The sequence below is a fragment of the Microcaecilia unicolor genome, chromosome 3, assembly GCF_901765095.1.
Source record: "Microcaecilia unicolor chromosome 3, aMicUni1.1, whole genome shotgun sequence".
Taxonomy (NCBI): Eukaryota; Metazoa; Chordata; class Amphibia; order Gymnophiona; family Siphonopidae; genus Microcaecilia; species Microcaecilia unicolor.
In genome coordinates this window covers 315517870-315544485 of record NC_044033.1, presented here as the reverse complement: position 1 = coordinate 315544485, position 26616 = coordinate 315517870, and the positions used below count along the sequence as shown (strand labels likewise).

The 26616-nt window shown below is 42.3% G+C and overlaps 1 protein-coding gene and 1 long non-coding RNA gene across 2 annotated transcripts; both read left to right on the top strand.

Annotated features, from left to right (window-relative positions):
- Nucleotides 1–10235: 10235 nt before the first annotated feature.
- On the top strand, nt 10236–11848 carry LOC115465079. The gene is made up of 3 exons (XR_003941316.1): nt 10236–10354; nt 11218–11331; nt 11721–11848. It is a non-coding gene; the product is annotated as an uncharacterized LOC115465079 (long non-coding RNA).
- A 1662-nt stretch (nt 11849–13510) lies between these two features.
- LOC115464640 lies at nt 13511–18037 on the top strand. The gene is made up of 2 exons (XM_030195002.1): nt 13511–14530; nt 14580–18037. The coding sequence occupies exons 1-2, from the start codon at nt 13511–13513 to the stop codon at nt 17919–17921; spliced, it is 4362 nt and encodes a 1453-aa protein (XP_030050862.1). The 3' UTR covers nt 17922–18037.
- The last annotated feature ends 8579 nt before the right edge of the window (nt 18038–26616 follow it).

The window sequence follows — 26616 nt, the reverse complement described above, 5'->3', positions numbered from 1 at the left end:
TCAGTTTTCATTCACATGAAGTGGGACTGAAGAGGGAGAAAGGGTTCAACAGTAACAATTCAGTGATGTCTGGAAACTGAAAAAGAGTCTTCTAAATATATTTAGGGGTTAATTACAATCTTTGAAGAAGGATCTTCCCATATCATTTTCATTGGTTTGTTTTGGTTTTAATAAATCAACTTGTGGAATCCCATTGAAAAAAAAAAAGCCCTGTATCTTTAGAGCCATCCCACATCAATAGTGTGGTCACTAATTTTCCATTAAAGTGCATTTTTACAGCTCATGCCTAGTAGTAATTTCTTAAAAAAAAAAAAAAAAAAGGGGGGGGGGGTCTAACAGATTGGGGTTAGTAATAGCTTCCACATTCCACTCCAGGGAACAAGGGAAGCTAGTTCCAAACTGTTCCAGGTTAGTGATCTTGTCTTACCTGGCAGAAAATCACCACTACTCCTACCCAATTCAATAATCAGCATGAGCTACTGTAAGAAAGCAGCACTAGATTCACAGAGACAGAGTGAGAGAAAAATCGTAGCGGGCAATGAACTAAATGGAGAACAACTTTGCAGGCTAAGATGATGAAAGCATCAGAGGTCTTTGATTAAAGTGTGATAAACAGTTACCAAGTGAATTAGCATATGCTGTTAGCACACAACTACAATAACTGTTACCATGCTGGAATGATGGAGGAGAATTCTGTAACTGAATGCCCCTCACAAAGGTGCCCTAAGGCTGCACAGTAGAAGCTTATTCTATAGTGGAATCAGTGGCTTTGCCAGACTTATTTTGGTTGGACACACAGGATGGGAGGGTCTTCCAAAACATTTCCTCCTTCCCCTTTCCCTTTGTCCTGCATCTCTCTCTCCTTCTCTTCCAACCCTGGATCCAGCATTACCCCAGCTCCCAGTCCACCTCAGCATCTTCGCTGGAGCAGCAGCAATGCACCTCTGTTGCCTGTGCAGGCTTCCCTATGCCACGTCCAGGAAACAGGAAGTGATGTCATTGAGGGAGGGACATGGCAGGGGGAAGCTGTAGGGTTAACACAGGCAGTGGAGGTGCATCCCTGTGGCGCCAGCAAAGCTGCTGAGGTAGATTAGAAGGTGGGGAGTCAATGTGCCACAGGAATGCCAGATTTGGGGGGCTGGATAGAGGATAGTGAGGTAGCTGCTACTGAACTTTTCTGATGGATCATTCAGGATGGGCCTGTGTCAAGAATGGGTGGACCCAAGTTCAATTGTGAATAGCACTGTAACTCAATATTGGTGCACCTAGCATTTAGGCCCCCGTAGTTACTCCAGTCATAGCGCCAGTGCATGTGAGGGCACCTAATTGTGGCAGGGATACACATAATTTACAGTATTCTGAAATTTAGAAGCATAAATGGGAGCCCTGCCTATATCCTGCCCATGCCCTAGTCATGTGGTTCCCCCTCCCCCCCCCAAACACACACACACCTTAAAAATATGTACTATGTAAGTTATGAAAGTATTTGCAGAATAGCATTTAGTGCCCTGCTAGCACTTACATGGATAAGTGAACACATACCTGCTTGTATTCTAGACATTTACATATCAAATTAAAAAGAGGAGAGGGAATCAGTGGCGTAGCACAAACAGCACGGCACGAAGAAAGCATGAAGATCCTCAAGAATCAGTTGGAACAACTTTATTCAGGCCATATTTTGGCAATATGTCTGCTTCAGGGGTCAGCATTTGTTATTGTTCCAGACATTTACACATGCAATGGGCACATGTGTGCAGATGCCTAGGTGGGCTATGCATGGGAAACGTCTTGTAGGTAACACACAATAACTTACCACAGGCTGCCAATTCTGCAGATAGTGTGGCTGCCTCTTGCTTGTTGTTAACAGGGGATGTGAGACTTTCCTCTCCTCCAAGGTAGCCAAAGAAAAAACAAGGAATTCCCCCTCCTCCATTTCTCTTATGACCTCACATTCCAGCAAATGCTTGAGGCATTTCATAGCAAGATTTATTTAAGGTAATTGTACCAAACACATGTAGTTGGACTAAACTGGCCTTGGCTTTTTTTTTTTTAATTGAAAAGTATTATTGAATTGAATAACACAACATTTTACCCAAGCTTAAAAACCACAAACCCACAATATTCAAAACCAATTGCCTGGTCAGGTCAGTTAAATGCTACTTAGCCGGGTATCAGTGAGAGATAGCTGGTTGTCAGCACCTAGCAGGTAGCCGGTTATATCATGTCATACAATTAGCTATCTGCCAATTTTCGGCACATCACCAGCTAAGTTTGGTGGCCACATCAATAGCAGGCCTATCCTTGACTGGTTCCAACTTAATTGGTCAAAGCTGAAAACCAGCTTGGTTGGTTAAGTTGGCTACCTCCTGCAGTCTGAATATTGGCCCCAAAGTATCCATGTTACATTGCTATTTTTTCTTACACAAATGGTTTAGCGCTAACAGCGACACTGATGACAGCGTTTTTTCAAAGCAACATCAAAGCCTTCAGCATCTATGACAACAGTACCGCTCCCCCTATATTCAAAGCTATATAACCGAACAGACATAGCTGCTGACTGGTTAAATAGCATATTGGCAGCTAAATGCGGATATTCAGTGGGAGATAACCATTTATCTTCCGCTGAATATCTGGGGTAAGCGGCTAGCCATTAACCTGCTATATCGCATGACATAGCTGGTTAGGTCCTGATATTCAGTGCTTAACCGGCTATGCTCAGCAGGGGTGTAGCCAGACTTCGGCGGGAGGGGGTCCAGAGCCCGAGGTGAGGGGGCACATTTTAGCCCCCCCCAGGCGTCACCAAAACCCCCTGCCATTGCCAATCCCCCCGCCGCTGCCACCACCACCACCAACTTTCATCCCCCTGCCGATGACCCTCTTGACCCCCCTCCCGCCGCCAACCCGCCGTCGCCTACCTTTGCTGGTGTGCAGGACGTCAGAGTCACAGAAACAGAATGAAGCCTTGCGCCGGAGGAAGAGGACCTCGGCTGGCGGGGGTTGGGGTCCCCCACCAGCAAAGGTAGACAACGGTGGGTTTGGCGGCGGGAAGGGGGGGTCGAGAGGGTCATTGGCAGGGGGGTCCGGGGCCAAATCTATGGGGGCCCAGGCCCCCGTGTCCCCACATACAGTGGTGGAAATAAGTATTTGATCCCTTGCTGATTTTGTAAGTTTGCCCACTGACAAAGACATGAGCAGCCCATAATTGAAGGGTAGGTTATTGGTAACAGTGAGAGATAGCACATCACAAATTGAATCCGGAAAATCACATTGTGGAAAGTATATGAATTTATTTGCATTCTGCAGAGGGAAATAAGTATTTAATCCCTCTGGCAAACAAGACCTAATACTTGGTGGCAAAACCCTTGTTGGCAAGCACAGCGGTCAGACGTCTTCTGTAGTTGATGATGAGGTTTGCACACATGTCAGGAGGAATTTTGGTCCACTCCTCTTTGCAGATCATCTCTAAATCATTAAGAGTTCTGGGCTGTCGCTTGGCAACTCGCAGCTTCAGCTCCCTCCATAAGTTTTCAATGGGATTAAGGTCTGGTGACTGGCTAGGCCACTCCATGACCCTAATGTGCTTCTTCCTGAGCCACTCCTTTGTTGCCTTGGCTGTATGTTTTGGGTCATTGTCGTGCTGGAAGACCCAGCCACGACCCATTTTTAAGGCCCTGGCGGAGGGAAGGAGGTTGTCACTCAGAATTGTACGGTACATGGCCCCATCCATTCTCCCATTGATGCGGTGAAGTAGTCCTGTGTCCTTAGCAGAGAAACACCCCCAAAACATAACATTTCCACCTCCATGCTTGACAGTGGGGACGGTGTTCTTTGGGTCATAGGCAGCATTTCTCTTCCTCCAAACACGGCGAGTTGAGTTCATGCCAAAGAGCTCAATTTTTGTCTCATCTGACCACAGCACCTTCTCCCAATCACTCTCGGCATCATCCAGGTGTTCACTGGCAAACTTCAGACGGGCCGTCACATGTGCCTTCCGGAGCAGGGGGACCTTGCGGGCACTGCAGGATTGCAATCCGTTATGTCGTAATGTGTTACCAATGGTTTTCGTGGTGACAGTGGTCCCAGCTGCCTTGAGATCATTGACAAGTTCCCCCCTTGTAGTTGTAGGCTGATTTCTAACCTTCCTCATGATCAAGGATACCCCACGAGGTGAGATTTTGCGTGGAGCCCCAGATCTTTGTCGATTGACAGTCATTTTGTACTTCTTCCATTTTCTTACTATGGCACCAACAGTTGTCTCCTTCTCGCCCAGCGTCTTACTGATGGTTTTGTAGCCCATTCCAGCCTTGTGCAGGTGTATGATCTTGTCCCTGACATCCTTAGACAGCTCCTTGCTCTTGGCCATTTTGTAGAGGTTAGAGTCTGACTGATTCACTGAGTCTGTGGACAGGTGTCTTTCATACAGGTGACCATTGCAGACAGCTGTCTGTCATGCAGGTAACGAGTTGATTTGGAGCATCTACCTGGTCTGTAGGGGCCAGATCTCTTACTGGTTGGTGGGGGATCAAATACTTATTTCCCTCTGCAGAATGCAAATAAATTCATATACTTTCCACAATGTGATTTTCCGGATTTAATTTGTGATGTGCTATCTCTCACTGTTACCAATAACCTACCCTTCAATTATGGGCTGCTCATGTCTTTGTCAGTGGGCAAACTTACAAAATCAGCAAGGGATCAAATACTTATTTCCACCACTGTAGCTACGCCACTGATGCTCAGTGGTTAAAATAGGCTACATACATAGCAGACCTATCTTTGACCACTAAAACTTTAACCAGTAAGCACTGAATATCGGCTTAATCAGTTAACATTTTAGCATTTTAAAAAATTCCTGGATATTCCATACCAGTCACCAGAAATGGCCCAGAACTGAATATCCGGGTTTACTGGTGGCGGTGAACAGCAAAAGCACTGCCTGCCACCAGCTGAATATCAGGCCCTGTGTCTTCAAATGAAGCTTAGGCCTTAGTTCCAAGAACCCCAGGGAGCTGAAGGTACAGAAAAGTCTGCTAGTACTACAGTTACTTATAATAGGGCCGATATTCGGACCACAGGAGTTAGCTGGGCTAACTCCTGTGGTCACCACTAAACCCTGGATATTCAATGCCGGGTGAGTTTCTGGTGACCAGCATTGACTATCCAGTTTTATTTTTGGGCAGTTAGAAGATAACCGGCTATTTTGATATTAATTCATACTAATTCTCTATTAAATAATAAAACAATAACATTTGGGTTCTTGTGTCGGACGACCTTAAAGCTTTCAAACAGGTAGAAAAAGTGACGGCCAAAGCCAGAAGGATACTTGGGTGCATAAATAGAGGCATGACCAATAGGAAAAAGGAGGTGATAGTGCCGTTGTATAAGTCTCTGGTGAGGCCTCATTTGGAGTACTGCATGCAGTTCTGGAGACCACACCTACGGAAAGATATAAACAGGATGGAGTCGGTCCAGAGGGCGGCTACAAAATTAGTAAGCGGTCTTGAATGCAAAAATTATAGGGACAGGCTTATGAACCTCAACGTGTATATGCTGGAAGAGGGGAGGGAGAGAGGAGACATGATAGAAACGTTTAAATATCTCAAGGGCATTTATGTACAGGAAGAGAACCTTTTTCAACTGAAGGAGAGCTCTGGAATGAGGGGCCATATGACAAAGTTAAGAAGGAATAGGCTTAGGAGTAACCTAAGGAAGTATTATTTCACAGAAAGGGTGGTGGCAGGCAGTGGAGGTGGTGGAGGTGGTGGAGTCGAGGACTGTTCCAGAATTAAAAAAGGCATGGGATAAGCATGTGGGATCGCTTAGGAACATGAAGAATTAGGGGTTACAGAGGATGGGCAGACTGGATGGGTCATATGGCCTTTATCTGCTGTCATCTAATATAATAAAACGCACCCTCAACGTTCTGAAGCCACGTTCTGTGAAGCCCTGAAGCCTGAAGCCCTGAAGCCCTGAAGCCTTGAAGCCCTGAAGCCTTGAAGCCTTGAAGCCAGCCAGCGACGTCTCTGCCCCAACGTTACCAAGCAACGAAATGCGACGTTACAAGGACCAATCAGAGAAAACAACAACGTAAGAAGGGAGGAGCACTCACTACCAGCAGAACGACTGATTATCACAAAAACAAAGAGAATAGAGGAGGACCGAACGGCTGATTATCTGACCAGGACCGAAAGCAGACGACCACTGCAAGGTAGGGGTATGTGTGAAAATTTGTAGATCGTACGAGGCACGACAAAAACAGCCCCTCACCATCTGAAACGTACGAGCCCTGAAGAAGGTGCCGCCCAACTGGTAGGCTTACCCGTGAGCCAGCCAGTACAAATCAGCGAACGAAGCACATAAAATAGTAGGGAAACACGCGGAGCGTGTTTCCCTACTCCTCACCTGCCAACGATTTGTTTAACACTGGCTGGAAAAAAGCAGCCGCACAACCGGAACCCCCTTCAGCACAAACCGACACCCCCCCCCCCCTCCGGCTCCTTTAGCGAACCGGCTGAGGACGTGCCCAACCATCGCGTGAGCCAGCCAGTACAAATCAGCGACGAAAGCACAAAAAACAGTAGGAAAAAAGCAGCCGCACAACCGGAACCCCCTTCAGCACAAACCGACACCCCCCCCCCCCCCCCCTCCGGCTCCTTTAGCGACCCGGCTGAGGACGTGCCCAACCATCCTCAGCGTGAGCCAGCCAGTACAAATCAGCGACGAAAGCACAAAAAACAGTAGGGAAACACGCGGAGCGTGTTTCCCTACTTCTCACCTGCCAACGATTTGATTAACAGTGGCTGGAAAAAAGCAGCCGCACAACCGGAACCCCCTTCAGCACAAACCGACACCCCCCCCCCCCGCCCCCCCTCCGGCTCCTTTAGCGAACCGGCTGAGGACGTGCCAACCATCCTCAGCGTGAGCCAGCCAGTACAAATCAGCGACGAAAGCACAAAAAACAGTAGGGAAACACGCGGAGCGTGTTTCCCTACTTCTCACCTGCCAACGATTTGATTAACAGTGGCTGGAAAAAAGCAGCCGCACAACCGGAACCCCCTTCAGCACAAACCGACACCCCCCCCCCCCCGCCCCCCCTCCGGCTCCTTTAGCGAACCGGCTGAGGACGTGCCCAACCATCCTCAGCGTGAGCCAGCCAGTACAAATCAGCGACGAAAGCACAAAAAACTGTAGGGAAACACGCGGAGCGTGTTTCCCTACTTCTCACCTGCCAACGATTTGATTAAGAGTGGCTGGAAAAAACCAGCCGCACAACCGGAACCCCCTTCAGCACTAACTGACACCCCCCTCCTCCCCCGGCTCCTTTAGCGAACCAGCTGAGGACGTGCCCAACCATCCTCAGACAAGCTCCGGACCTCGGAAAATCCTAAATAAAATTACTCAGCCCCCGAAAAACCAATAGAAGACAGCGCTGCTCCCCCGTGGCGCATCCCTCTTCAGAAATTAAGAAATCAATCCCCCGACGGCCCAACATACGTAAAAAGACAGTGCAGCTAACACCAACACATTAAACTACCAACGTTATCCTTAAGTCGGTCTAAACCAGGAAAAAAAGGAAAAACATATGCTCCTCTCGCTTCCAACCATACAAAAAAAAAAATCCTGCTTCAGCACAAAAAAAAAAAAAAACAAAGGCTAACCCTCTTACAAATACATTTACAAAAAAAGCCCCCCTTCACAAACCCCTCCTCCACAAAAGACCACACAAACAAAAAAAAAACACACACACCCTGGAACAACACAACAAACCATCACAGTTTACCAGCAGAGCACATACCCCAACCACCTAACCCCCCCCCCCCCCAAAAAAAAAAAAAAAAAAAAAAAAAAAACTTACTGGCACATTGTAACCACCCTCTAACACAAACAGTGGTCCATCTCAATTTACAAGCACAGGGAGGGGAGGAACCCCTGCAACTGAGAGACAGACAGATGAACTGAGAGGGAGGGGGAACCCTGGCACATAGTCTCATTCTCACAGACACACTCACAGTCTCTCTCTGTCACACAGATGCACATACACTCTCTCACACACAGTGAAACACACTCTCCAGGCCAGATTTAAAAATACAACTGAGGAACAGGTTTTGATTCTACAGCTGACACATGTATTGTAATACTATTTCATAAAGTGTATAATGTATGCATGACACTTACTGTATTAGTCTTTCACCCATCCACACACTGTACTGTGTCCACTACTATCCCCCCCATATAAATAAATCCTCTGCTCAACCGCCATGAGCAGCAAAACTCCTCTCTCCCCTACCCTGACCAGATCACCAATAACCCTGCTCTGTACTTATCTGCTGTCCTCATGTGCCCCAATCCTGCTGTGTACACTGCCCTTGCCCCCATGTCCACAACTGTCCTCTCTCACCTGCCCTACTACCTTCGTCTCTCCTCACTACCCACCCCTCCTCCACTCTATTCTCTCCTACCCTCTCCCCCATGTCCAAGAACCGTCACCTTTCCCCTACTCTCCCACCCATCCACAAAAAAAACAAAAAACCCTGACCTCTTCCTAGCCCCTGACCTCATGGGCAGCAACCATGCTGTCTACTTTGCCCTTGCCACCATGACCAGAACTGTCCACTCTCCCCTGCCCTACTGCCTTACTATCTCCTCTGTTCCCAGCCCTCCACTACTTTCTATCTTGCCCTCCCCCCATGTCCAAGAACCCTCATCTTTCCCCTACACTCCCACCTATCCAGAAAAACAAAAAAAAATTTATGTACCCTCATGTCCACCAACCCTGCTGCATACTCTACCCTTGCCCCCATGTGCACCAACTGTGCTCTCTCCCCTTCCCTACTCCCTTCCTTTGTCCTCTCTCCCCTCCTCTCTGCCTCTCTCACATGCCCTGACCCCATGACGAACAACTCACAACTATCACCTACCCTCCCACCCGTCCACAAAAACAAACAAATAAAAAACCTTCAAAAAATTCAACCCAGACCTTTCTGTAGCCTCTGCCGTCATGTCCAGAAACCCTGCTGTATACCCTGCCCTTGCCAACATGTCCACCAACTGTCCTCTCTCCCCAGCCCTCCTCCACTCCTTTCTCTCCTGCCCTCCAACCATGTCCAACAATCCTCATCTTTCCCCTACCCTCCCACCTATACACAAAAACAAAAAAATATATATGTACAATAAGAAATACAACCCTGACCTTTCCCTAACCTCTGCCGTCATGTTTACAAACCCTGCTGTATACTTTGCCGTTGCCAACATGTCCATCAACTGTCCTCTCTCCCCTGCCCTACTCCCATCCTCTCTCCTCTGCCTCCTACTCCCTCCCTCTCTGAATAACTCTACTCCCCTCCTCTGTATGTGGTCTTGGCTGTGTCAGTTGTATATGTCATAATGTCTGACAGGGCGGCAATGCCACCGTTGTCAAGGGGGCAGCATTAAATTATTCCAATTCGTACTTCTGTTTTACATGCCCCCTCTCTTTCCAATGCAGTGTCCTTCTCTGCATGTTCGTCGGACAGTTTTATGCAGACTCCGTTCCTTGCCTCTGGCTACTCCTCCTTTCAGGAGCCGGTTGAGCCACAGGTTGCACTTTCACCATCTTCATTCAGAGTTCCACTGCACATTTTCAGGTGAGTTGGTAATATATCATTTATATACATTGATTAATACAAACAACAACAAAATTGATGGGGGTCTTTTCTACCACAACTATGCATATGAAGGCTTAATTTAATTCTTTAAGTTTACTTCCTTTACTACAGCAATGGCAGCGCAGCAGAAGGGAACACAAGCAGCATCAGCAAACTTCACACAGTGAACGGCATGTGAATGAAATAGAATGAACTACCTTCTGCTGGCTGTGGGTTATGGAAGGACTGTTCCGTATGACACTAAAATTAATTATTTAATATAGCACACAACAAAATGAATGCTTTGTTAAATTGTTCAATTTGTAACTTTACAGGAAAAATCAAAAAGCATCACAAGACTAAACAACGAGCATGAGCAAACTTCAACAAGGAAACAGCATGAAACTGAAACACTATGAGTCATCTCCTGCTGCCTCATGGTCATGCCAGGACTGTTGTAGATGAGACTACATACACACACTCACTAACTCTGTCACACATACTCTAATTCTGTCACTGTCATACTTCTGATTAATACACTTTCAAATTCATGTATAACTACCATTACGTGATAATTTCAGAACTAAGTGCTTCATTTCTTTCAGAACACAAGATATAGAAGACAACCACGGAGCCACCAAATGTGCAAGGTCACAGAAAACAAACCTCACTACACTGACACTGTGAAGTACAATATGGACATCAACTGGCCTTAAACAATCTACCACCAGGTATGGAGCTTAGTAGTGAGAGCTGGAGAGGACAGAAGGGGAAATAATCATTGATGCAAACAGATCTGTTGGGGGAAATAAAACTTATCACTAAAACTGTGACCTACAACTTCACAATCTTTACAGTCTCTGATACTATGTCTGTCACATACTCTCTGTACGACATATAGTAACTGTCTCACACAAACTAACACTCACACATATATTTTGTCAAAACACTTTACTAGAATACATAATTCAATCATATGATAAGTAACATATTTAACAACAAAAAAAACCCTTTCTCATACGTAACTAACAACACTATCACACTCTCTGAGTCACAAACACACTGATTCAGATTCTAAATGCTGTGTAAAAGTCAAACACTAATGCAGGATCTACATAAATAGACAATCTCTCTCTCTCTGTCTCTCTCTCTCTGTCTCTCTCTCTTTCTCTCTGTCTCTCTCTCTGTTCCTCTCTCTGTCTGTCTCTTTCTCTCTCTCTCTGTCCCTCTCTCTCTCTCTTTCTCTTTCTCTCTCTCTCTCTCAATCACAAGCTTAAGTAGTGACTCCATAACCCCACCAGCAATGCTGTGTCCCCCTACTTTTGATACACTCATTACAGCTCACCTTACCCCACATACTACACCAAACAAATAAAGTACTAACACTACTCTTACAAACACCAGACCCCACACAAAACACAGACCACTCTCTAAGCCCTAAACAACTTCCTCCCCATCACACAGACACACACACTATCTGTGATACACAAACTCACATTCTGTTACTGTCATACTTTAGTATCATAAAGTTTCAATTACATATATAACTGTGATTGCATGATAATTTCACAAATCCCTGCATCTTTTCATGCAGAACAGCAAATAGAGACCAAACCAGGGAGCCAACAAATGTACAACTTCACAGGAAACACGTCGAACACCTTACTACACTGACATGCAGAATCAGAAAATGGAGATGTACTACCAGGTATGGCACTTGATGGTGGCATGTGCAGGACACAAAACAGAACACACATATTGATACCTTAGGGAAATTTAACCAAAAAAATATGTGACCTGCAAATTGCTAATGTTTATACACTGTCTCAAACACAATGTCTATCTGTCTATTTCACACACTCTCACAGTCAATCTCAGAGATACTCACTATCTTTGTCAAATCTTCAGTGTATCATATATAATCAGTGTCTGACTCACACATACTCACTCAGTGTATTACACATAGTGACTCACTGTGTTACACATACTCTCACACATTTTATATCACTCAAATAGATACTGTGTCCTAAAAATTGACTTTAAAAAAAAAATGGCTTAATATAATAACTTATATGTTTCCCCTTTCATTCCTTTCAGAACACTGGCCACACAAATAACTAACAGGATACTGCCAAATAAAGAAATCCACAGAGACTACAATTTCAGTTGTCGTGTCAACCAGAAATACAGCTCACAGATAAGACAGTGGTTTACAAAAAAAACAAAAACCAGAAACACCAAAACCTAACAGATTGGTCACTGTGTCTTTCACACTCACTGACTCAATCACTCAGTCTCTGACACACAAACAGTTTCTATCTCTCATAAAAAAAAGTGAGCATCTCGCAATCAAAATTGTCTCTCACACACACTCTAAAACGCACACAGTACCATACAACATAGTCACACAATATGGATACAAAAAACACAGACAGTACCAGTTCTACTCTACAAGCAGATGACAACCATCAAAAAAAACCACCACCTGCTCAACAGGATGCAGAACATACATTTAAGAAAGCACAAAGAAAAAAAAAAAAACCAAACAGATAACAATGAAAACAAACCTGTGCATGAAGAAAATATAACCACAGCAACAGATGAACAGCAGCTACAACATCAACAAACAGCAGAACCACAATGCAAAACCTATACACCACTGCATGAGGATGAACACCCAGAACAAAAGAAGCAAGACAATACAAAGAAAAGGAGTAGAAAAATAAAAAATGAAAACCAAAAACCAGAGGAAGTTGCAGCACGTAAACGAAACAAAATTGAAGCACAAAAAAGAAGACGTACAGCTCTAACTGAAGATGAGAAAAAAATTAAAGCAACTGCAAGGAAAAGTTACAAAATAAAAATAACAACAAAACTAACCACTGAACAACTGGAACAATGTAAACAAAAAAGAGCAGAAGCACAACGAAAAAGACGTGCAGCTTTAAAAAAAAAAAAAAAACAGCTCTACATAACAAGGAGAAAAATGCATGTCCAACTGAACAACCCAGTACAAGCAAAATGTCTATGACAACAAATAATACAACACGAAATGATGAGGAAAAGGCTAACCGTCAACAAAAAAAAAGAGAAGCACAACGAAAAAGACGTGCAGCTTTAAAAAACAAAAAAAAAACAGCTCTACATAACAAGGAGAAAAATGCATGTCCAACTGAACAACCCAGTACAAGCAAAATGTCTATGACAACAAATAATACAACACGAAATGATGAGGAAAAGGCTAACCGTCAACAAAAAAAAGAGAAGCACAACGAAAAAGACGTGCAGCTTTAAAAAACAAAAAAAAAACAGCTCTACATAACAAGGAGAAAAATGCATGTCCAACTGAACAACCCAGTACAAGCAAAATGTCTATGACAACAAATAATACAACACGAAATGATGAGGAAAAGGCTAACCGTCAACAAAAAAAAACAGAAGCACAACGAAAAAGACGTGCAGCTTTAAAAAACAAAAAAATAAGAGCTCTACATAACAAGGAGAAAAATGCATGTCCAACTGAACAACCCAGTACAAGCAAAATATCTATGACAACAAATAATACAACACGAAATGATGAGAAAAAGGCTAACCGTCAACAAAAAAAAACAGAAGCACAACGAAAAAGACGTGCAGCTTTAAAAAAAAAAAAAAAACAGCTCTACATAACAAGGAGAAAAATGCATGTCCAACTGAACAACCCAGTACAAGCAAAATGTCTATGTCAACAAATAATACAACACGAAATGATGAGAAAAAGGCTAACCGTCAACAAAAAAAACAGAAGCACAACGAAAAAGACGTGCAGCTTTAAAAAAAAAAAAAAAACAGGTCTACATAACAAGGAGAAAAATGCATGTCCAACTGAACAACCCAGTACAAGCAAAATGTCTATGTCAACAAATAATACAACACAAAATGATGAGAAAAAGGCTAACCGTCAACAAAAAAAAACAGAAGCACAACGAAAAAGACGTGCAGCCTTAAAAACAAGGAACAACCCTGCTCAATATCACAAACACCCAGGAAAGGAAACTACCACTTTACTACATAAAAGATTACCAGAAACAACTGTCACAACACATTCAAACACTTCAAACACAGGACTTGCAATAACAGACAGTGTAAATGAGAACAACACTCTATACTATAATTGTGGGCCTATGAATGCTACATGTATATTTTGCAAAGCAAAATATTTTAAGAATGAAACGCCTTCTGACAAATTATTTACAAAGTGCTGTAGTAAGGGAAAAGTACATCTTCCACCTATTAGATCTAATGAATTTATAAAACACCTTCTCTCCAGGGAACATCAACATTCAAAAAATTTCTTTGAAAACATTCGCTCCATTAATAGTTCCTTAGCCTTTGCATCTATGGGAGCTAATATTTCAGCACCACCTGGATATGGCCCTTACTGCTTTAGAATCAATGGTACTATTTACCATAGAACAGCATCACTCCATCCGGACAAAGACAAACAAAGACAATTTGCACAACTATATATTCTAGATCCAGATGAAGCATCTGTTCAAAGACTACAAATCAAATCAAATGCACACATCCATGAGACATTAATGACAGAATTAAGCAACTTTATGGCATCTGAAAATCCTTTTGCAGACGCATGTAAAATGCTGTATGAAGTAGAGAATGAAAGTATAGCAGAAGCACAAAGACTAAGAATAGAAACACCAAGAATCTCTATGGCCATTGTCCAAGATCGAAAACATGATCCCAGGCGATATAATGCACCACGAGCCAATGAGGTAGCTTACATTTTCCAAAACACAGAAGGTGAACCTCCTTTACATCGAGATCTCATAATACACTGCCGCAACGTGGAAAATCAAACAAATAAAACTGAAATAATAAGTGTATTGGATCCAAACCTTGAACCTATGGTATACCCATTACTGTTCCCATATGGAGATCAGAGCTGGGGGATAAACATTCCTTTATCTGAACAACCTGAATGTCTCAGAAACATGTGCAACAAAGAAAAAAAAAAACAGAATTAGAGTTACACAAATGCAATATTATGGATACCGTTTTGCAATAAGAGAAGATTTCAATCCTTTCCTTTCAGCAGGAAAACTAACCCAACAGTACTTTGTGGATGCCTACATTAAAACTGAGGCCAACAGACTAAATTATATTAGACAAAACCAAAAAATTTTACGAGTAGAAAAATACAAGGGATTAATGGACCACCTTGCCACTGAAATTACAGATCCACAATTTACACCTGGACAACCATTCATTTTACCATCAACATTTTCAGGAAGCCCCAGAAATATGCATCAAAATTATCAAGATGCAATGGCCATAGTTCGGAAATATGGTAAACCAGATCTCTTCATTACTATGACATGCAACCCTAAATGGGAAGAAATCACTCAACACCTAGAGAAAGGACAAACGCCAGAATTTCGCCCAGACTTATTGGCAAGGGTGTTTCATTTAAAACTAAAACAATTACTAGAAGACATATGCAAAGAACACATATTTGGTATCCCACTTGCAAAAATACATGTAATAGAATTTCAAAAACGTGGATTACCTCATGCACATATTTTACTCATCTTAAAAGAAGAGCACAAGCCAAAAAATACAGAGATAATTGATAAAATCGTATGTGCAGAAATACCTGACATACAAAAATTTCCACGTCTCCATGCTATTGTTACTAAACATATGATACATGGCCCTTGCAATGACACCACCTTACATTTACCATGCATGGTATCTGGGAAGTGTTCAAAAGAATTCCCAAAAACCTTTCAAAATGAAACCATTCAAAACTGTAATGGATATCCAAAGTACCGTCGAAGAGATAATGGTGGTGTTACAGTTGTACATGGAAAAAATATTAATAATACTTGGGTAGTCCCCTACAACCCTTTCTTACTACTGAAATACAATTCACATATAAATGTTGAAGTCTGCACATCTATTAAAAGTGTGAAATACCTTTTCAAATATGTGTATAAAGGACATGATTGTGCAAATGTCGTTATCACGGAACACAAAACTTTACAACACGATGAAATTAAAACCTTCACAGACTCAAGATATGTTACTGCTCCAGAAGCTGCATGGCGACTTAATGCATTTGAAATGCATCACCAATCACATAGTATCCAGAGATTACAAGTACACTTGCCAGATGAACAAAGCATTGTGTTTCATCCAAAAAACATTGACATTGCAGTGGAAACAGCTAAAACAAAGGATACTACTTTAACAGCATGGTTTAAACTGAATGCTGAATATCCTCCTGCAAACAGCATTTTATACATTGATATCCCAACATACTATACCTTCAACAAAACAGAACGAAAGTGGAAACAGAGGAAATCAGAAAATAATAAAACAATAGGCAGGATGTATGCAGTGAATTTAGCTACAGATCCCGAACGTTATTGCCTCAGACTCATTCTATTACACCAAACTGGAGCAAAGTGTTTTCAAGACTTAAAAACTGTCCAAAATACTGTTTACAATACATTCCAAGATGCAGCAAAAAAAATGGGACTCATTCATGATGAAGCAGTGTGGGAAAACACATTAGACGACGCAGTCACGTGCAACATGCCCCAGCAAATACGGGAAGTCTTTGCATACATTTGTGTTTTTGCAGCACCATGTAATGCTTTACAAATTTATCACAAATATAAAAATTTTATGCAAGAAGATTTTACACATATGCATGGATGCACAGAAGAATGCACTGTTTGTGAACAATTATGCCTGATCAAAATTCAAACTATTTTACAATCACATGGGAAAAACCTACAACACTTCGGCTTACCAAAAACAACACACAAGATAGACGATCCAACCCTTGCATTCATAGCAACAGAAGAAAAGCATAACGCAAAAATAATGCAAAAAAACTTAAACCATGACCAACTACAAGTTTTAAAAACTATACTATCTGCATGCAATGACAAACAACAAACAAACAACTGCTTTTTCATAGATGGCCCAGCAGGAAGTGGCAAAACTTATACATATAAAACTATTCTCAGTACCATCCGAGGAGAAGGAAAAATTGCACTTCCTGTTGCATCAACAGGAATTGCAGCAAACCTACTACCTGGAGGACGAACTTATCATTCACAATTTAAATTACCAGTCCCTCTACTTGAAAATTCAACATCAACTATCAGATTAAAATCCAATAATGCTTCAAACCTTAGAGATGCACACATTATAATTTGGGATGAATCAACTATGGCTCCCACTATGGCACTTTCTGCTGTAGATACACTACTCAAAGACATCATGAAGAATGAGAAACCATTTGGGGGAAAAGTTCTTCTACTCGGTGGAGATTTTAGACAAACTCTACCAGTAGTACCACATGCTAATCAAACACAGATTATTGAAACAAGCATTAAATTTAATAAACTATGGAAACAATTTAACATACTTAAATTACACAACAATGTACGCTGTACAGATCCACAATACAACAACTGGCTATTGGAGTTAGCTAATGGGAATCTGCCATGTCCACATGGTTTCCAAGATACGATTGAAATACCAAATCAGCACATTTGTAACACAGATATAGTTGAAGCTGTCTTTGGAAACAAACTTACTGCAGACACAGTTGCAAACTTTGAAAAAAAAACTATTCTTTGCCCAAAAAATACACATGCAGACATAATAAATAACAACGTTTTAAATATTTTAAAAGGAAACACAAAAACTTACTTAAGTACGGATTCCATAAATGACTCTACAGAAGAAGAAGAACACTTATATCCAGTAGAATTTCTTCATCAACAAACTCCTACTGGAATGCCACCACATAAACTAGATTTGAAAATTGGTGCCATAGTTATACTACTCAGAAATTTAAACACAAAAAAAGGATTGTGTAATGGAACTCGCCTAATAGTCAAAAACTTGAAAAACAACCTTATCATTGGTCAAGTACTCAGTGGATCAAGTGCTGGTAGTACTGTTTTCATACCACGTATTGACCTTGCACCATCAAACACAGACCTACCGTTCATACTATGTAGAAGACAATTTCCTGTCAAACTGGCCTTTGCAATGACCATTAACAAGTCACAAGGACAAACTTTTGACAAAGTTGGAATTTACCTTCCAGAACCAGTATTTACACATGGACAACTGTATGTTGCCTTTTCAAGAGTAAAGAACTCCTGTGATGCAATTGTAAAAGTGATTGACGGACCTCAACAAGGACACCTTTTCCCTAATTGTAACAAAATATATACAAAAAATATTGTTTACAAGGAAATGTTACAAATGTAAAACAAAAAAAAAAAACATTTTCAAAAGTCCACATCTTACTTATAAAACTCATAGTAAGACATGAACATCTGTATGTTATCTTTGAAATAGTTTATATGTCTTCTAATGCATTTCTTAAACAGATTTATGTAGCTGAACAGTTAAACCTTTTATCTGTTTGTAAAAAACATTATAACAATAAAAACATAATCTTTACAATGAAATGTAAAAAATGTTATCAAGAATTAAAAAAAAACTTAAAAAAAAAAAACCATTTTGAAAAACACTTACATCCTTTGAAATCAAACAGAAAAAAAACGTTAAGAACACCACATGCTAGCGCCCGTTTCATTTGTTTCGGAAACGGGCCTTTTTTACTAGTGTTTTTATATAGAAAAATAATTAATGCACATTCAAAGGTTAGAATGAAAGTGTTTTATTCATATTAATTTTGTAATCAGTTTGGCAACTTCGAACATGTGAGCTTCTAGTTTTATCATACATTTCACATTTACAATTCAGACAACCAGGTTCCCTTAAAAATATTGGAATAAAGAGCAAAAATATTTAGGTATGTATATGTGCATATTGTCCCTTTACTGTGTCTAGCCTGCAAGGTCTCTGCTTTCTCCAGGGATGTGATGCAACAATTGCCTTCAGTACTAGCAAAAATGCCAAGACAATTATAACAGCGCAAGGCAGCTCTCACAAATCCATCTTCTAATCGGTCAAAGATATCTTGCATATTCACGTGGCCAAATATAGCCGCTAAAGTGGAGCTGAATATCGCCAGATAACCGGTTATGGGGCATTTAACCAGCCAAGTGCTGATCCTGGCAAGTTAAACAGTTTTGAATATTGGGGGGAATACGTATAGCGCCACTAGATGTACACAGCATTGTAGCTGAAATTGGGTGGCGGAGCAGTTGGGGGGAAGAGGGGGTGGTGGTTGGGAGGTGAGGATAGGGGAGGGCAGACTTATACGGTCTGTACCAGAGCCGGTGATGGGAGGCGGGACTGGTGGTTGGGAGGTGAGAAATACTGCTGGGCAGACTTATATGGTCTGTGCCCTGAAAAGCACAGGTACAAATTCAAGGTAAGGTATACACATATGAGTTTGTCATGGGCAGACTGGATGGACCATGCAGGTCTTTATCTGCTGTCATCTACTATGTTACTATGTTACACAAAGCACATAAGAGGTAATCCCTGTTTGACAGAGTTTACAATCTGTTCGAGATAAACAGGACAAAAACTGCTGATACTGACAAATACGTCTCTTCTGACGATAGGAAAATGAGCTGCAAGTGCAGAGCAAATCTCTCCATCAATTCCATTAGATTTATAAATACACAGATGTTATATTGCTCTGGTGATGAATTTGGCGTCTCAGTCCACAGCCACTCTGTTCTGCGATGCTGTAGCTTTGTAAATGAGCCTCAATGATACCAAATTTGCTCCTGTTTTTCAACTGTGATAATATGAAGCATAAAAACTCAAGACAGATCACTATGGGGGGCCTTTTACTAAGGTCAGGGCTTTTTTGAGGGGGTATTTGGGGGTACTGAGCACCGGCACCTTTTCCATTGTCTGCTAAAATTGACCCATGGTCCCCAAGTTTTTAAATGAAAGAGCTCAGGCTCTACCCACCAATTCTGCCTTGTCACAGATTCTGTGACTGGTTTCAGGGGGTCTGGCTATCTTGGGGTGGGTCCCTCAGTGATCACCCCATCCCTGAAGGGTGGCCTGGCATTTGCGTACCGGCACCTTTTTCGCTAGAAAAAAATGTGCTAAGGTGCATTAACAGATTTAGCACAAGCTAACGATTAGCATGCGCTAAATGATAAGATGCCCATTGGAATATAATGGCTGTATTATTATTTAGCACACTTTAGTAAAAGGACCTATAGTTAGATAGATAGATAGATAGATAGATAGATAGATAGATAGATAGATAGATAGATAGATAGATAGATAGATCAACCCACAGCATTCAGAGGCTAGTAAACTGCTTCCAGCCAAGGGCTGACCTAACCCCAAGTAATCAATGCTGGGGCATGCACGGCTCCAGCATTGAAAATCTGGGTATGAGTGTTGACCTGGATATTGACCAGGCACCGGCCAAAAATCAGACAGGTGTTTGGTTAACTCAGTGCATAAAATTAGGACAGTTGTTTTGTTGTCCTAATTGTATAGATTTACTTAGCTAGTTAGCAGACCGAATATCACCACTAACCAGCTAAAGGGGGAGTTATCAATGTGACCTACTATTATGGTGGGTTATTTTAACTAGGGCCACAGTTTGATTAAAACATTTTCATCGTGCTTAATCATGAGATTAAAAGATATCTGCCAGCATTCTATCTCCCCATCCTTCTTTCTATCCCCCTGGTCCAACATCTCTCCTTCTCTCCTCCTCCACACCTCTGGTCTAAAATCTCTCCTTCTGTCCTTCCCTACCCCCCTCAGGTCCAGATTTGCTCTCTCTATGTTCCCCCACCACGGGGCCCCAACATTACTCTCCCTCTCAGCTCTACCTCTTGTCCAACATTGCTCGCTCTCCCTGCTCCCCTGTCCCTGATCCCAACATCATTCTCTCTGCTCCCTCCCCCAGGTTCAAACATTATGCTCTTTCTCTCCCCACCCCATACCTTCCAAGTTCCTTAGATGGTAGCATAGCACAGCAATGTCTATACACTGCCTGCTCCCTGCTCCAGAGGCTGCTCTGAATTATCCCCCCCCCCCCCCATGTAACTTCCAGTTTCCCGAGAATTGGGATGGGTTAGAGGAAGCCTCCAGAGTAGGCAGCAGCGTTGCTGCTGCTCCTGTCTAAGGAGCATGGAAAGTATGAGGGAGCCAGCCAGGGAAGGAATTGTTGGGTGAGTGATTAATTTTATCAGCTGCAATTATGTTTTTAAAATTGTGATGAACAGATAACATGTTAATTGTGGTGCAGCCCTATTTTTAATACAAGTCATGCCATTTTAGCACAGGATCTCATTTCATAAAATTGGACCTTGTGCTAAAAATAGCATGATTTGTGTTGCAATAGCCCATCTTAATGGTAGCCCATTTTATGCAATGAGACCCTGTACTAAAATAGCATGACTTGTGGTAAAATAATCAAACAAAAGTAGAGGCTAGCAGACAAGTGATCCAACACAGGAAACAGTGCTTAAAAGATGCTTTATTCATTACTTGGGCATAAGGACCCGACAAGGTCCGTGTTTCGGCACAATCAAACGCCTTCTTCAGGGGACGCAAAAATATTCAAGCAAGATCTGAACTAATGAAATTGCCCAATGAACTCCATTTGGGAGAAAATATCAGACACACAGCATAACCCAAAGGCATCAGCTCAGTATCTGCAATTTCATTAGTTCAGGTCTCACTTGAATATTTATATGACCCCTGAAGCAGGTGTTTGATTGTACCAAAGCACGGACCGTGTTGGGTCCTCTTGCCCAAGTAGTGAATAAAGCATCTTTTAAGCACTGTTCCCTTTGTTGGATTGTCTGTCTGCCAGCCTCTACTTTTGCTTGATTGTACTATCTATGTCGAGATTTTCCTGCTTCTTGTGGTAAAATAATCCATCTTAATGGTAGCTCTCCTAAGCTGCCATTCTGCCCTAACTCTGTCCCCAGACCAACCCTAACCTAACTTAAGGAATGGCTGTTTAATGGGGATATTTAGCAGGATTCCTAGGTTAAGTGCAACTGAATATCCAGGATGGGATACATCAGCAGGGTTTAACTGGTAGGAGCCTCCCCTGCTTGGTTAAACTCTTTTGAATATCAACCCTATAGCAACCTGTCTAGAGCTTTTGTGCTTCAGGATACTACTGCTGAAAACAGGGGCAAATTTTGTAAAGCCAAAGCACCCCAGTACAGGCTTGCTGCAGGATGAAATGCCAAATTCAGCATGTAAGCAATATACAGGGAGAGTAAAAAGGAAATCCCTGCAGAACAGTGGAGGTGCAGATCACAAGGAGCTGGGCCTGGTGCTTGTAATATGTTTAGAACCAGCACTGCCCTCAACCGTAGAGTTTGCAGATCAGAGGAAAGCAGAGTTTAGCCTACCAATTTCTGGCTATCCCAAGAAAACAGTTATAGGGCATATCACAAACTGTGCAAAAATATTTTTACAGATTTGAGGACTTTTTTGTTAAATTGTTTGCCAACATTGTCGCTCCCCCTTGTCAGTGGGGATTGACAAAGCTAGCTAAAAGCCAGCACAATTTTATTTTTGTAAAACTTCCTGTTCTTTGATTTTTTTTTTTCCCCCTCCATGTTATATCACCCTGCTCCAAATAACTTTAGTCCAATCATTGCAGCATCTGTCCTACCTGTGGGTCAAGCACCAGTGCTCTTTTCAAGACTCTGGCATTATGAGCCCTAAATCTGTCCACTAGGTGTTGCTATTGAGTAATGACAGTGACTCCCTCCCTCCAAGTGACTGGGAACAACATCTCCAACCATTGCAGTCCAGGAAGCAGAAATCACAGGCTGGGAATCAAACTCTCCCAATAAGCCACCAGACTGGCCCTGCTGTGCACTGATTTTGATAATAAAATAATTGTGCACAGGTGAGACTATTGCAGCCTCTGTTAAATGCATCTGTGTTCTTTACACAGAATTCTAAAAGCAAATAAAATGTTAGGTATTATTAGGAAAGGAATGGAAAACAAAAATGAGGATGTTATAATGCCTTTGTATCGCTCCATGGTGCGACCGCACCTCGAATTTTGTGTTCAATTCTGGTCGCCGTATCTCAAAAAAGATATAGTGGAATTAGAAAAGGTGCAGAGAAGGGCGACGAAAATGATAAAGGGGATGGGACGACTTCCCTACGAGGAAAGGCTAAAGCGGCTAGGGCTCTTAAGCTTGGAGAAAAGGCGGCTGAGGGGAGGTCTATAAAATAATGAGTGGCGTGGAATGGGTAGACGTGAAGCATCTGGTTACGCTTTCCAAAAATACTAGGACTAGGGGGCATGTGATGAAGCTACAATGTAGTAAATTTAAAATGAATCGGAGAAAACGTTTCTTCACTCAAAGTGTAATTAAACTCTGGAATTCGTTGCCAGAGAATGTGGTAGGGGCGGTTAGCTTAGCGGAGTTTAAAAAAGGTTTGGACCGCTTCCTACAGGAAAAGTCCATAGACCGTTATTAAATGGACTTGGGGAAAATCCACTATTTCTAGGATAAGCAGTATAAAATGTTTTGTACTTTTTTGGGATCTTGCCAGGTATTTGTGATCTGGATTGGCCACTGTTGGAAACAGGATGCTGGGCTTGATGGACCTTTGATCTTTCCCAGTATGGCAATACTTATTAGAACCTATGCTGTGACATGTAGAGAACTGTACAAGTGTCCCCCTTGTCTCAAAAAATAAAATCCTCAAAGTTTGAAATGAAGTTTGAAGTTGGCTTCACAAAACTGTAGAATTCCGATGGTTTTATAGGTTTTCTATCTTTCTGTTTGCTAAGTAGTAAAAAAATAAAATAATAGTAATAATAATAAAAGTTTTCTGAATGATCTTTTACCAGATGGGCTGAAGTTGATGCTGTTTTTCAGAGCCAGCGTCATCAGACCCAGGTCTTTAGTTACATAACGCATAGACTGTACTGGGAGGCCAATGCAGAAAGCCATGCAATAGAGCTGCTCACTGATGACTGAGCGCATGGCTTCTATTGCAAGATTAATGAGAAAATATTCTGCGGTGATGCAGTAAACAAATGAGATATAAATTTAAAGCATGCAGAAAGTGAAAACTAATCAGCGGAAGACTGTCAGGTGTATGCACACAATGGTTCTGCAGTTAGGCGGCCATATTGAGTGCATGTCTGAAGAAAACAAAAATGTCAGCACATGTGCACATGTTTTTCTGTACATAAATATTGGCCTTGCAAAAATTTCTTGCTCATAACATTTTTGCAATATTTATGCACAGAAGTGTGCTGGAACTTTTGTTTTCTTCAGATACACAGAGTGAAGCTGTTGTTATCCCTGCTCACAGCTGTTACTTCTGTTCTGCCTTTTAAAGTTTCAGGTACTTGCTATGACACAGACAAAGGGGGGGGGGGGGGGGGGAAATAGCTGTAAATCCCCAAAACTGATGTGAAGTCATCTGAACTAAACTGTCTAAGCCTCCTCAGACCTGATGGTGAATTTCTCATGTTGTGTGTGTGTTAATATCCCCTCTGTACTTTGGCGCATGGTGGCAAAATATCTATAAGCCTCCTGCATCGAACTCCCTTTTGCATTCTGCTCCAATTAATGGGCACATACATCTTGCAGTAACTGCACTCGTCTGCTGACGAAAGTTTTCTGCATCAGCCCCTGGGACTCTATCTTAGCCTCAGATTTAGCCCTAGTACTGTCTTGATTGGCATTTCACTTTGGGGTCAGTGGCGTTCCGACCCTAGCTGACACCCGGGGCGGATCGCCGATGCGCCCCCCCCCCCGGGTGCAGTGCGACCCCCCCCCCAGCAAAATGACACCCCCCCCGGGTGCACGCCACTGGGGGGGGGGGTGCCGCAGCGCGCGCCTGTTGCCCTGTCTCTGAGTTCGCAATTCGCATGTGTTCACTGCTCCTTCTGAGTCTGCCCCGGAATAGGAAGTAACCTGTTCCAGGGCAGATTCAGAGGGAGCAGTGAACACATGCGAATTGCGAACTCGGAGACAGGGCAACAGGCGCGCGCCACCGCACCCCCCCAATGGCGTGCACCCGGGGCGGACCTCCCCCACCGTCCCCCCCTTGGTACGCCACTGTTTGGGGTCCTTTTACAAAGTTGTGCTGCAAATTGGCCTTAGGGCACCCTGATTTTCTATTTTTTTTTCATCACTGACCATGCACTGTTACCATTAGTGCACAGCTATTTTTAAAAATTACCGTTTGAGCATCTACCACCACCTATTTTGTATGTTATCCATGCACTAACCATTTAGCAAGCAGTAATGCTATGCCCAGTCTCCACCTGACACACCCCCTAAAAACATTCCCAAAAAATATTTACTGCACAGTTACTGCATGCATATCCCAAAACGAGTGCATGATGCTTTAGCATGTGCTGTGTTAGGCCACTTTTTGCCAAGGCAAGCAAAGTAGAGGCTGACCAAAAGATGAATCCAAAGCTGGAGAAAGTGTTAGGAATTTCTTTATTACTGCTTTCCACGGAGGGTTTGCTCATCTTGTGAAACAAAAGTTTGGTTTGTTTCACATGATGAGCAGACCCCTCCGGGGAAAGCAGAGCTGGTTTCTCATGTGAGTGCATGCCTTTTGGCTGTTTTGTTTGTACTATTTCTTTGAGCTGATACCCTTCAGCGTTTTTGAGAATATTTCTTGGAATATTACGAGACGCCTGAGGTAGGCATTCTGTGACGCTGAAACACGGACCGTTTTGGGTCCTTCTATATCAGCAGTAATAAAGAAATTCCTAACACTTTCTCCAGTGTTGGGTTCATCTTTTGGTCAACCTCTACTTTTGCTTGGCTTGATGATTTGACGTAGAGGTTCTGCCCTGCTTTGGTGTTCTGGGCCACTTTTGCTGCATTAAGCATGTGTTAGTGTCTGATACAGCTTAGTAAAGGGATCCCTTTGTTAATCAGGCCAGTATTTCCAGTTTGCTTCAAGTTTTTACCACCACATTGGAACTGAAACTGACTCATGACCCACAGCTGCATATAGATATATTTGGGGTTCAATCCTAGAACCAGACAGCCTGAAATAATGAAAATAAGAAAGCAATAATGTTATAGTGGCATATCCAATGTACAGGAATTAGTACATGAGAAGGAATAGGAGAGGGATGAGTTCCCCTAATGTAATCTCACAGAAACCATTCTCCTGCTACAAGAATCTCATTAAATGTAACCTAATAGCGCAACAATCAGGTGTGTTGTGATGTGTTACATTGTTTGACCACATGTCTTGGACAAAATTCAACCCAAAGCAGTTTGCAGTCCAAAATACCACAGCAAAGCTATGGAGGGTAACTTTGTAACACAATCCAAAATATAGAACAGGAAAAAGTTCTCTACGATGACGAATCACAGAAGGCAAAAGTAGAGACTAATAGACGATTCACCACTGGAGACGTGAGTCCAACAGTCTTTATTATATCAGAGATAACGACCCGACACAGGCCGTGTTTCGACGCTAAAAAGCGTCTGCATCAGGGGTCAATAAATACACCAAGTAATGAATGCAAAACGAAGAGTCCTACTTGTATATGTGTTGTCAACTCACTGATCACCTAGCACCAAACAGAATATGCTGGATACAAACTATCAGAGCAAATCGCTGCCAAAAAAACCCCTTGCGCTTAGCACTACTCTATAAACCTCGCCTAAAGTTAGGTATGATTTATAGAATACATGTAGCAGCTGTCCCATGACTAAAGTTTAGGCATAGCTATTTATACCAACAAAAACCTGGTGTAAATGCCCACACCTTATCTATTATTATTATTATTTATTACATTTGTACCCCGCGCTTTCCAACACCTGGCAGGCTCAATGCGGCTTACATTGTAACAATATAATTAATTACAAAGTCGTAATAAGAATATACAGTTTGTGGTAAATGCAAAAACTAATGGGGTTAATGGAAAGTAAATTAAACATAGGAGGAATTGGGTTCAGAAGGAAATGAGCATTAGGAGGTAGGCATAGAAAGATGTAAAGGGATGGGTATCAAGAAGGATAATGGGGAACAT